The following is a 13,201-nucleotide window of genomic DNA, read 5'->3' as shown; positions in this document are numbered from 1 at the left end:
CACAGAGGATGAACTCCTCCTCTGTACCCAAGCTATATTGCATGTGTGAGCCTTTTCGAAAACGAATGATTCAAGAATGTCTTCACAAATTGTTGGTTGCAACTTCTGAATATCGGCACCAAAAAAGTATAACAAGGCCACCCTCGGCCCAAAAGGAAGATGTTTTAGTGGCGAAGATTTTGAGGTTTTCAAACAAAAGTAGAGGAACATTTTCAGGTGTTCTTTGTCACATATTTAATCAAAGAGCTCTTTTAAGGATGTGAAATTGAGGTAAAGTGGAGAGTGGCTTTCAACCAAGACGAGGTAAAAACAAATACCTGTAAGTACAATTGAAACAAGATCACCCAACATATCAATGGAAGCATGGAGTATTTTTTCAGATAATCAACAACTATGTTACACATGTGCATAGTATCAGTTAGTTTTCTTTTCTTACTCTGGTTGAAAAGCTCGTTAAACTTGAGCACATTTGCTCTAGTCTTGGATACAAGAAGTCAGGCAAAAACTGATTTTAATCTCCATGAAAAGCACTGTATTTGAAAAAAAACAGTGGAATTGCCAACAAATATCATTTAAATCACAGAGGGCACAATGTCGCATCACGAGGGATACTGTAGACTAAATAGTCAGTCCTGTCACAATAGACAAACCTTTACGTTTCAGATCAGGTGTATAAGGCACGTTTCAAATCTGAATACATCCATCGAGAGTCTCAGGATGCTACAAGTTTCAATGTGGAATAATGTGAAGTACTTATTGTTTGTGGGAATTATATTTTCGCACATCAAACTTGCTGAACATTGAGTCACTATTTCGGAATATCTATTCACTGGACACATCTTTCCCGAAATTATTCGACCCGGAATGCTTAAGTGCTCAGTAAGGGTTTTCTTTATCATCCCTGTTGCTCCGACTATCACTGGTACAATTTCAGCTTTCTTCAATTTCCAAGATCACTTGACCTCATTTCTCAGCTCATGGTGTTTGGTCATTTTCTTGGTTTCTGAAGTATTTAGTTCAGTCATTGGGAACCGAAACCTCAATCAATAGTGCCGTCTTGTCCTTTATGTGTTTGAGCACTATGTCCGGACGCAATGCTAAACCTGCAATGTCTCCACTTGAGGGATCATCTTGTCATGCGTGAGCACTAAATGTTCATTTTCAAGGATCGGGTTTGGTTTGCGTTTCCATGACGGTTCTGGAACTGGAATGTTGAAATGTTTACAGATGTGCCAGTGCATTACTCTACAGACCTTGTCATATCTTGCTGTGCACAAGTGTTCTGACATGAGTTTTTTACATCCTGAAAGGAGATTACTGGTACTCTGTTTCTACCTCACAAAAACCTGCGTTTGTCCAATTGGCTCAATCTCGCCATTTTCTTCAAGGACTTAGTGTAGTTTCCACATTAGTGTAGTGGGAGAAAGGGTAGGATTAGGTGGGCGAAAGTTGTCCCAGTACTCAAAATCACCACCTTCTTTTTTGGTAAAGGATCATTATTCATGAACCAGATCTAGAAGATCCAGATCCTTGGGATCCTAGGACCCTGGGTTCAAATCCAGTCCAGTTGGATCCAGTTGTTCGCTGAATTAATGCCAGGGGAGTTGACTCAGCCTGTCATCTTCTGAGGTCGGCAAATTGAGTACCAGGTCACTGGTAATTCCCTGTGTGTTGCAAGAGGCGACAAACAGTGTTGGCGGCAGCAAGGGCACCCGGCCATAAAACATAGCTTCAAAAAGGGGACCATGGTGCCCAAAAAAGGCCAACCCCTGCTCTGCGGGCAAAAATGGCCTCTAAAGGTGGTTCATTCATGAACCAGATTGTCCTGTGTGGATATGTATATGATGTTTGAAAAGTAATGAACAAGACAAAGATTTTGTACAAACTTAGCAATCTTCGGGGCACTCTCCGAGATGAATGAGCATGTGTTTCTTGCAGTGCCCTGACCGAGTAAATCCCCTCCCACACACACTGCAAGTGTATGGCTTCTTGTCCATGTGGATCACAGCATGCCTTCTAAACTCTGAGGGATATATGAATGTCTTTGAACAAATGTTGCAACTGAATGGACGTGTTTTCGTGTGGCGACGGGTATGCCTTTTAACATGTGATGGATCCGAGAATGTCTTTGCACAAATGCTGCAACCGTATGGACGCTCTCCCATATGAGTTCTCATGTGCAGTTGACAGTGCCATGACTGGATAAATCCTTTACCACACTTACTGCAGGTATAAGGTTTCTCTCTTTTGTGGTTACATGTGTGAGTTTTCAAATGCGATGAGAATGAAAACGTACTCCCACAAATCTTGCAAGGATACAGACGCTCTTTTGTGTGGATACGTGTGTGAGTTTTCAAATACGATGCACATGAGAATGCCTTTGTACAAACTGTACAAATGTACCGGCGTTCCCCAGTGTGTATACGAATGTGTTTTATCAAAGAAGATGAATGTGAGAACTTCTTTGCACAAAATGTGCAAGTGTATGGGCGCTCCCCTGTGTGAATACGTGTGTGAGCTTTCAAAGCTGATCCATTCGCGAATTTATTTTCACAAACTTGGCAGGTGAAGGGACGCTCCCCTGTGTGCATTCTCATGTGTACCCGATGTGTGAACCAGTCATTAAATCCCTTACCACACACACTGCAGGTACACGGTTTCTGTCTTGTGTGGATCTGAGTGTGCTTCACATAGACACTTTTATAACATGTAATGAAAGCACAATTAGGGCATTTGTAGTTCTCATCACCAGAAACTGGTTGGTGCTTCTTCATGTGCCTCTTTAAAGCAGCCTTAGTGGTGAGCTTGCGAGAGCACAACGAGCAGGAGAACTTCCCAACGAGCTTCTCCTGTTGCACTGTGAAGATCGCGCAGAAAAGAAAACATTCATTTCTCACCCCCTATTGCATTGAATAAAAGTTTAGAAAATGGCAGAAAATACTACATTATTAAGTAAAGCCAAATCGCTAATGCATAATGACAGACATGTGCCGAAAGATATAAAGTTCTTGCATATTCATGAAAAAAATATTCAAGAAAATTATTGCAACTGTAACCACTTGCAACTGTGATGAAGTGGGATGTAGTTCCACGATCAATGGTCTTTACAAGGTTCATGGCACCATTTTACAGTTCACGTTACTCAATGTAAGATGTGTTTTTTACTCCTCAACACAATACAAACAAGAAAGAGTAATCAGAGATTGCAGAGCCTCGCCAGGACATGTTTGTGTGGTTTATTGATGACGTACATTATGTTCAATCCCATATGGCTGCTGAACCACGTGACCGATGACATCATCGATTTAATTCTGCCATACATTTTATGTGAAGATCATGCTCAAGAAATTTCAAACTGATCAGATCAAGCATTCTACTTGTCTAATTATGATGTCATAATGAAGGCACTGATGACATCATCATGAATATATGTTGTTCCCCATCAGGAGTACTTGAAAATGAGCCACGTTTCAATTTTTTTCCATGGAGCGGTTTCAGAGATATAGATGTGCAAAGTTTTGCATTTTTTCCAAGATGGCGCCAACACCACGTTAAAATATAATATATAACCACCTTTAGAGGCCATTTTTCACCGCAAAGCGGGGGTTGGCCTTTTTCGGGAACCGTGGTTGTTGTTGTTTTTTGGTCCCCTTTTTGAAGCAATGTTTTACGGCCGGATGCCCTTCCTGACGCCAACCCTTTTTGCCGCCTTTAACGACAAACAGGGAATTACCAGTGAACTGGTACTCAATTAGCCGACATTACCTATGACATCATAATTATCATTAAAAAAAATTCCACATGAGGCGGCGCTCCTATGGTGAAATTTGGTGTCAATCGGACCACCGGTTGCAGCGAAAAGCATACTTGCGTTCTGTACAAACAAACAAACAAGAAGACGTCATGCGGAGCACAATACTTGCAAAATCCGCCCACACCCTCCCCCCCCAAAGTTTTCCATTGATATAGCAAATTGTAAATTTCATCAATATTAAAATTGACGATCTTGATCAAAGCTCGGGTCAACAGGATGAAAAGTGACGATTTTTCAGAGAAAAAAATGATGATTTTAGAAGTTTGACCTTGAGTTGACCTTTTGACCTCAAAAATAGTTGGGTTTCCCAATTCAGTGAGGCACTATACAAATGCTGTTCAAAATTAAAGTCAATTGGGCAAAAACTTGATGGGTTTTCAGATGACAATTCATGATTTTGGAAGTTTGACCTTGAGTTGACCTTTGACCTTTTGTCCAAAAAAAAAGTTGGTTTCCCAATTCAGTGAGGCAATATGCAAATGCTGTTCTATTTTCAAGTCAATCAGATGAAAATTGATGGTTTTTTCAGATGAAAATTGATGATTTTGGACGTTCGACCTTTAGTTGACCTTTTACCTCAAAATAGTATGTTTCCCAAATTAGGGACTCGATATGCAAATGCTGTTTAATTTTCAAGTCAATCAGTTGAAAATTGACGGCTTTTTAGATTTAAATTGATGATTTTGGAAGTTCAACCTTTTGTTGACCTTTGACCTAAAAAAAATAGAATGTTGCCCAATTTAGTGACTCGAAATGCAAATGCTGTTCAATTGTCAATTTTTTGAAAATTGACGGCTTTTCAGATGGAAATTGATTTTGAATTTTTGACCTCGAGTTGACCTTTGACCTTTTGACCTCAAAAATAGTTTATTTCCCAATTTAGTGACAACATACAAACGCTATTCAATTTTCAAGTCAATCGGATTTAAAATGGCGATTTTAGACATTTGACCTGCAGATGAACTTTGACCTTTGACCTCAAAATCAGTAGGCTTCTCAATTGGGACAACCTATACAACTTGGTGAAGTTTCGTGACTATCGGTTTAGAATTGTGACCTGTAGGTCTTGGTGATTTTAGAAATTTGACCTATGTTGACCTTTTGGCCTGTGTTTGCCTAAAATATAATACGCGGTTGAATTCAGTGACCAGATATGCAAGTCTCTTCAAATTTCAAGTCAATCAGATGAAAATTGAGGATTTTAGAAATGTGGCCCATGTTGACCTTTTGGCCTATGTTGACCTCAAATATACTTGGTGGTTGAATTCAGTGACCAGATATGCAAGTCCTCTTCAAATTTCAAGTCATTTGGATGAAAAATGAGGATTTTAGAAATTTGGCCTATGTTGACCTTTTGGCCAATGTTCACCTAAAATATAATTTGTGGTTGAATTCAGTGACCAGATGTGCAAGTCCTCTTCAAATTTCAAGTGAATTGGATGAAAATTGAGGATTTTAGAAATTTGGCCTATGTTGACCTTTTGGCCTATGTTGACCTCAAAAATACTTGGTGGTTGAATTCAGTGACAAGATATGCAAGTCCTCTTCAAATTTTAAGTCAATTGGATGAAAATTGAGGATTTTAGAAATTTGGCCTATGTTGACCGTTTGGCCTATGTTGACCTCAAAAACCGGATGCCCTTCCTGCCGCCAACCATGTTGGTCGCCTCTTGCGACACACAGGGAATACCAGTGAGCTGGTACTCAATTTGCTGACCTCGGAAGGATGACAGGCTGAGTCAACCCACCTAGTGTTAATACAGTGATCGACCGGATTCGAACCCAGGATCCAAGGATCCCAAGCCGGCACCCTAACCGCTAAGCCAACACCAGGCTTTCATTACAATGAAAAGGTCTCTGTAATTTACAGAAGGAGTTTCACATATGTGGGTATCCCCAGCATGTATGCAAAATTTAGTGGGGATTGACATAGCTGATTTTGATGATTTTTTAGATGTACACACCTATCCATACATAGAGTGGTCTTATCCGATTCAAGGAGGATGGGATATTAATAAAGTTTATGAAAACCTGGTACCAGTGACCACTACTCACCATGCTCTGGGTTTATTCCCTCCCTTTCAGGATCAACAAAGTCATTGTCTTCTGTCTTGATCTGTAGGAATCCATCACCTCCCATCTCCTCAGCATATTTTCCAGATCCGCGCAAAATGGTCCATTTCGATTGTGGTCGCACACAGTACATCTCCATATGATGGCAGAGCTCGGCATACATGGTGGTGGTGAACTTTCGTGCCGCCAAAGAACATAGTCGAAGCCTCACAGGAGCAGGCTCAGCACGAGCACAGAGTGCTCCGAGGATCTCGATCCCTAATTCTGTAACAGCGGCTTGGAGCACCTCCTCTGTCAAACCCTGGATTACCAACCAGTCCGGGATGGGACTGACACTGCCATGAGTTCTTGACAAGTCCATTTTCAATCAGGAACCTGCACAGAGATATTGAAAATAACAGGTGATTGTTGTTGTTTTCATGTCCCTTCTTTCCTTGGGGAAGACATAGATACAAGCAACAATAACTTAGGCCTAAGCCACACCAACTAATGTCTTACAACTTGACACAAATGGATGGTCATGCAATAATCACAGGAGATTGTGGAAAGTTGTTGCGGCGACAACACACAAGGCTACACCAACCAATGCCAAAGGACTGGCGGTCATGGGTTCTGCCATAAAAACCAATTGAGTGAGCTATGATTGGTCCCTCTTCCATGTGTCAAATGTACAGAAACGCATGGCAAAACTACAGAAACAGGAGAAGACCTAAACAACATGCATGAAATCTCAGCAGAGGAAGTGTCTTACAATTTCGGCAGTATTTTTGAAAATCTCACAAATTAAAAACACGGAAGAAAGGCCTCCCACAATGATCTGTCCAAGTGCCTTTGGTATTCAACCTTTACACAAGCAATATTGTAATATATTTATGAATCTCCCTGGTAATTCAGGCGCCAAGGTTAGAAGATGTAGGCATGATCCTTGAAGACCTCAAGGTCATGGAAAAGTATTTCTAATGATGGCGACTAAACCAAATGCGACCAAAATAGTCGTCTCTGCCTTCCACCGAAAACAAATTGCCACTTTCTTATTATCCAATCATGCTGCCCAGTGTCGTGTCGCCGGCAATTAAGATCACCGGTGACGAATAGCCGAACCGGCACAGACTGGAAGAAGAGTTAGCCAACAAAATAGAAGAGATGAAATTCATAAAACTCAGAGAAAGACCAAAACTTTATCGCATAGAAAACTAGAACGCCACTCAGTGGAGCGCATACTCCCGCCGTGGGTCAAGTTGGAATAATACGTTTTGTTTAACATCCCCTCTCCCCAAAACAATAAATGAAAAAGAAAGTAGGCCCTAACTGTCAGAGGATTTATTTTGATATATCTCGGAATTAGAGGAGAAAAACATCATTTTTAAAAGAATTAGAATAAAAGCTTTAATGCAGTAAAACAGAAAAAAAATTCTCAAAAGAATTCCTGGATCCGGAATAATATCCTGAGCTTCACCAAAAACTAATCAATTCTTCCTTATCCCAAGGGCAATCATCCCACCAACTTTCATCCAAATCCGTTCAGAACTTTTCCAGATATCTTGTTCATGAACACACACACACACACACACACACACACACACACACACACACACACACACACACACACACACACACACACACACACACACACACACACACACACACACACACACACACACACACACGATCGAATGCATTACTCCCTGGCGGGAGTAACAATAAACGAACAAAAATCTTAGTGAGGCGAACCAACGATTCAATGAGAAAAATGATTTCAAAATAATCCACTTTGAAAGAAATCAATGTCGTGTGTTTCGCAGCAGCACTACTTATTCAAGAAAAAGGTATGGGCAAACAACACCAGAAGTTAAAAAAAAACCAGGCCCTACAAATAGAAACCAAATTCCACCTTGGAGACAGAGATTAGAGACACAAAGAGAGCAACTGCGGAAGGAAGTAGGACAAATACAACAGTTCAGGAAAGGAAACAGACACCTAAAACTAAAAAAAAAGAGACTCCAAAGCATAAAAAAACAAACAAAATCAAAGGTGCTTGGGTGCTGAAAACAAACTCAAAATAGAAAATATAGCAAAGAAGATTTAAAAAACGATGAAGAAGGAAACAACAGAAGAAAACAAAACCACATGTTTGAAAGTAACCCAAGGAGATTTTACTGTGAATTGGGGAAACAAAAGCAGAATGTGGCAACTGCCCTTGAAAAAGAAAAACTGGAAACATTCTGGAACGGAATTTTTGAAGATCGAAAATAACATAACAAGGAAGCAGAATGGATCCCAAACTTGGAAAAGACGAAGCAACATCTCGAGGAAATGCCCCCATTGATTAATTGATGAAGAGAACATTAGAAAACAACTTCAAAAAATGCCAAGCTTCAAAAGCAGGCCCAGATGAAATTCCAAATTTCTGGCTAAAACAACTTGATGCTCTTCACAATCACTATGCCAGGACATTTAACTTATTGATCCAAGCGGAAAAGGCCGTGGATGAGTGGCTCAAAGAAGGGAACACCTTTCTCATCCCAAAATCGAAGGAAACCCAACTCCCCCACAAATACCTGCCAACCGCATACAAACTGCTGACAGGAATAATCACAGAAATGATGTACCATCATCTAACACAGCGACAGAACAACAAACGAGTAAAACGGTTTTCCGAGGACATTCAAATGGAATTTGGACGAGACAAGTGCGCCAAGTGCACATTTGTACAAGGTAAACCAACAAAATCAGACAACAAAGAAAAAAAGACAAAATAAATATATAAAAAGAAATATCAATAAATAAACACAAACAACTGGGAGAATGACAAAAGAGCAGGAAAATACAAAACAGATTTGGACAGAATGGGGATAGACAAAGAAGGCTCAATGGAATGGCTTAGAATAACTGGGACTGTGAACGAATCATAATAAATGCCCAAGATCAAGGACACAACACCAATGGATGTTTAAGATGGCAGGACTGACCCAGACGGACAAGTGTAGATTTTGCAAGCCAGAAATAAACAGCAAGTATTAGTCACCTGCTCTTGGGATGCAAAAAACTATTATCAGAACAACTTTACACACAACGGCACAACAAAGTATGCAAAGTGATTCATTGGCATATCTGCAAAAATGTAAACTTCCCAGTACCAGAAAACTCAGAAAACACGAACCAAGGGCAATCATTGAAAATGAGGACGTCATGCTCACGTATGACCTGATGATTCCATCAAGCATGAACAAAGAAAACGAAGCAAAGCGTCTAGACATTGTACTCAGGAACAAAAAGAAAAAGACAGCATTGATGATTGAGATATCAGTACCCAGCGAATTTGGCCTAAACAATGCAGAAACCAAGAAAATGACCAAATACGAGGATCTCAAAAATGAGGTCAAGGGATCTTGGAAGCTGAAGAGCATCGGAATTGTACCAGTGATAATTTGAGCCACAGGAGTGATGAAGAAGAACCTCACCGAGATTTTGAAAACCATCCCCGGGAATATTACCGCAAATGAAATACAACTGAAAGCAATCCCGGGATTCGGTGACGATCCTGAAAAGAGCCCCTGGAACAAAATTCTGAAAAAGTTGAGCAGCTTGGTCCATGAACTGTGATCCCTTACCAAAGATGAGGTGGATACTTTTGGTCCTTGAAGGACTCCGCTCCACCTCCTGAAACACGCAAATGGAGATAACAACCAACAACATATACAAACACACACCTACACACACACACACTTAATTGTAAAGTGTCGGTTGTTCCTAAACTTTAATACAATCGAAAGGATTGCTGTAACTGATGTGAATTTCACAACATCCCATATTCTATTTTTTTTAAATTGCAAACCTCAAAACATAGTTCCCTTACCTGGAGTAACAACGTTAACCTGTAAACAATTGACCGGTTTCCCAACTGCATGCATCATCAGCTGGGCACCGTTCTTCCTCGAGGTTTTGATCCTTTAGCGCAGGACCTCTCCAAACAGCGGATCCACAACCTCCGTCATCAGTACATCACAGACACCAGTAGATCCACAAACTCAGTTGCCTGCAGGTAGTCAAGTCATTCACCCCATCAATGCAACATCGCTAACAAAACCTTACTCGCTAGAGGATTTAATAAATTATCACATATTTACAACTCCCATCACACGTTCCATTTTATGATAATACATGAAATCACGCACATCTTCCTTAAATTTAACATGTCCACCAACAAGCATGACCTACCTACCTCTGGATCAAACTGGTATTCAAAGTTACCTATAACGGTTTTTTAAACATGCAGTCTTGTCACATATCAACCAATGAAATTGGTTACACGAGAACGATGCGACTGTGTCGCCAATATGCCCCCGCATAGTCCCACAACGGGTAGATGCCATCACTCTGCATACAGTGCATTCAGAAAGTATTCAGACACCTTCACTTTTTTCACATTTTGTTATGTTGCAGCCTTATGCTGAAATCATTTAAATTCATTTTTTCCTCATCAATATCTACATTCAATATCCCATAATGACAAAGAGAAAACAGGAGTTTGGATTTAGAAAACAGGATTTAGAAAGTTTTGCAAATTTATTAAAAAGAAAAAACTGAAATATCACATTGAGATAAGTATTCAGACCCTTTGCTATGACACCTGAAATTGAGCTCAGGTGCCTCCCATTTCTCTTGATCATCTTTGAGATGTTTCTGCACCTTCATTGGAGTCCACCTGTGGTAAATTCAATTGATTGGACATGATTTGGAAAGGCACACACCTGTCTATATAAGGTCTCACAGCTAACAATGCGTATCAGAGCAAAAACCAAGCCATGAGGTCGAAGGAACTGCCTGCAGAGCTCAGAGACAGGATTGTGTCGAGGCACAGATCTGGGGAAGCCTACAAAAAAAATTTCTACTGCATTGAAGGTTCCCAAGAGCACAGTGGCCTCCATAATTTTTCAATGGAAGAAGTTTGGAACAACCAGGACTCTTCCTAGAGCTATTTCAAGATATTCCGCTCACAAGGTTCAGACATACATGGCGGTGGCCCTCTTGGATTTTGACGTGGTGACCCAATTTTCAATAGCGTTCTTCCTTATGCGTAGATACGCCCACACACCAGATTAGAAGTTAGTAGTTCGTTTATTGTCCCCCGTCGCACCGCGGAGAGAAAGGGGGACTATGGTTTTCCCCTCCGTCCGTGTGTGCGTGCGTCCGTGCGTGCATGCGTCCGTGCGTAAGCGAAGGACCGAATTCTAATTTGGTGTGTGGGTGCAACCCACGTCAAAATCCAAGATGGCCACCACCATATATATATATATGTGTGAACCTTGTGAGCGGAATATCTTGAAAAATAAGCGAAATACCAACGTCTAATCTGGCATGTGGGTGTACCTAGGCATAAGGAAGAATGCTATTGAAAATTGGGCCGCCACGTCAAAATCCAAGATGGCCGCCGCCATGTATGTCTGAACCTTGTGAGCAGAATATCCTGAAAAATAAGCGTTACACCTAGGTCACCCGTCGTTGAAGTGATGCGAGTTGACAAAGTGGAAGACGCAAGGTGGCCATCTTGGATTTTGACGTGGGTTGCACCCACACACCAAATTAGAATTCGGTCCTTCGCTTACGCACGCACGCACGCACGTACGCCCGCACGGAGGGGAAAACCATTGTCCCCCTTTCGCTCCGCGGTGCGACGGGGGACAAAAAGGGGCCCACGGTGCCCAAAAAAGGCCAACCCCTGCGCTGCAGGGAAAAATGGCCTCCAAAGGCGGCTCTTTGTTTTTACTCAGAAAAAAAGGATGTCTGACACCCCGAAATTCCCCCTCGTGGGATTTTGGACAAACTGGATTCAGTAGCAATCCTGGACGAAATCTAGGAAATCATCATCTGCTCTACCATTTCCCTGTTCATGGGTCCAATCTATCCCTGGCAATTTAAAATCCCCCAAAATCAAGAACCTTCCCTGACCACATACCCTTCTGAATATTTAATGCATTCCTCCTTCCAATCCTAGTCTTCTTCTTACCTCACACCAGGAGTCCCATAATAGCAACCTTCCATATGTCACTGTTTTTACAATCTCTGCCCATACAGAATCCTCGGTATTGATCCCCTCCCGCCTCTCTCTCGATACAATGCTGTGTTTCACCCAGATCAGGGCTTGTGAAGGTTATTGCCCCCCCCCCCCTTTATTTTCAGCAGTTTTAAGGTGCATTATCTATCACTTCATCATTGGGGCCTGCACTATCATTCCAGCACAATTCATACAATACATTCGATGTGTATACGAGCTCGGTGAGCCATACTCATTAACGAAATCGATGATATATCACGACGTTGAAGAAAGATCTCCAAGAGGAATTCGAACAACACATTCGACACGTATAAACCTGCATATCGACCCTCACCTCACACGCACAACGACAAGACAACGTATCATGCGACCACACCACGGTCATGTCATCGTAACTAAGGGTTTCTGCGCATGCGCGGTGATGCATCGTGAGGCCGAGGCGACCGCCTCATTTCGAATTTTTATCTTATTTAAATTTAAACATTTCGTTCTCTATCTTTTCGATCGTTCGAGTTTCTCAGAACTAAAAATAATTCTGATACACAAATGACAATAACCTGTTAACATTTACCTTGTACTGTCGATAATTAATCGAAACTTTCCAGTCGACCGGAAGTCCGATAAAAACAGAATTTCCACGAGAACAAAAAACATGAGCAGCAGCTGCCAACAACACCGCTTACTTTTCCTGCACCGCCATGCGGTTACACCAAAGTGGGGGGACGTTGTTGAATGTTCAAAAGTTTAGCATCTCATTTTACACCATTATGAGAATTTAAGTAAAGTATTTCACAAAAGTGCATCCATTTACTACGTACGCATGGAGGGGTTGATGGTGGCGGAGTATCATGATCGATTTACGATGTTGAAGTGAAATGTTGCAGAGTGAGAACCCCCCCTCCCGCCCCCCCCCCCCCACCCCACACCTCACACCTCTCAAGATGTCAGCCAAGGCCATCGATCGAGGAATTGACAGCATTTCGTCTTCTTCGGTGACCATTTGTTCCTTCTCTCTGACTGTATTTTGTTGTGTACCGGTACAATCAAATCAAAGACTTTGGGGACCCTGTACATCGTATATGGTTATGTATGTTTATATGCGACCAAAAGGTCTTCTTCTTCTTCAAATTAAATTAACACCCAAAACACAGTCCGTGAAATCTTAATTACCTTTAGACTGCTGAGACCCCCCCCCCCCCCCCCAATACCCTTAAGACTACCAATACCCCTGAAGACCCAACATACCCCAAAGACCCAAA

At 41.5% G+C, this 13,201-nt stretch overlaps 1 protein-coding gene across 8 annotated transcripts; it reads right to left on the bottom strand.

The window, feature by feature from the left end:
- Positions 1–217: 217 nt before the first annotated feature.
- LOC137416752 (uncharacterized) lies at positions 218–12,355 on the bottom strand. 8 transcript variants are annotated; one of them, XM_078770342.1, is made up of 6 exons: positions 12,277–12,344; positions 9,744–9,923; positions 9,499–9,547; positions 5,870–6,262; positions 2,750–2,857; positions 218–1,664 (listed from the first exon to the last, which is right to left on the bottom strand). In XM_078770342.1, the coding sequence occupies exons 4-6, from the start codon at positions 6,246–6,248 to the stop codon at positions 1,651–1,653; spliced, it is 501 nt and encodes a 166-aa protein (XP_078626468.1). In that variant the 5' UTR covers positions 6,249–6,262; positions 9,499–9,547; positions 9,744–9,923; positions 12,277–12,344; the 3' UTR covers positions 218–1,650. The 8 variants fall into 8 exon arrangements, with proteins under 8 accessions (XP_078626468.1, XP_067958497.1, XP_067958502.1 ...); XM_068102396.2 differs by having other exon boundaries at positions 218–2,857; XM_068102401.2 differs by lacking the exon at positions 9,499–9,547.
- Between the last annotated feature and the right edge of the window lie 846 nt (positions 12,356–13,201).

The sequence above is a fragment of the Myxine glutinosa genome, chromosome 1, assembly GCF_964187855.1.
Source record: "Myxine glutinosa chromosome 1, kmMyxGlut1.1, whole genome shotgun sequence".
NCBI lineage: Eukaryota > Metazoa > Chordata > Myxini > Myxiniformes > Myxinidae > Myxine > Myxine glutinosa.
Note: the sequence above shows the minus strand (reverse complement) of the source record. Positions and strands in the feature narration are given on the sequence as shown.

Coding starts and splice junctions, on each gene's coding strand:
- LOC137416752 (XM_068102377.2), bottom strand. CDS start 6,248: ATGGACTTGTCAAGAACTCATGGCAGTGTCAGTCCCATCCCGGACTGG. Junction 2,858..5,869: donor GGGAATAAACCCAGAGCATG/GTGAGTAGTGGT, acceptor CGATCTTCACAG/TGCAACAGGAGAAGCTCGTT.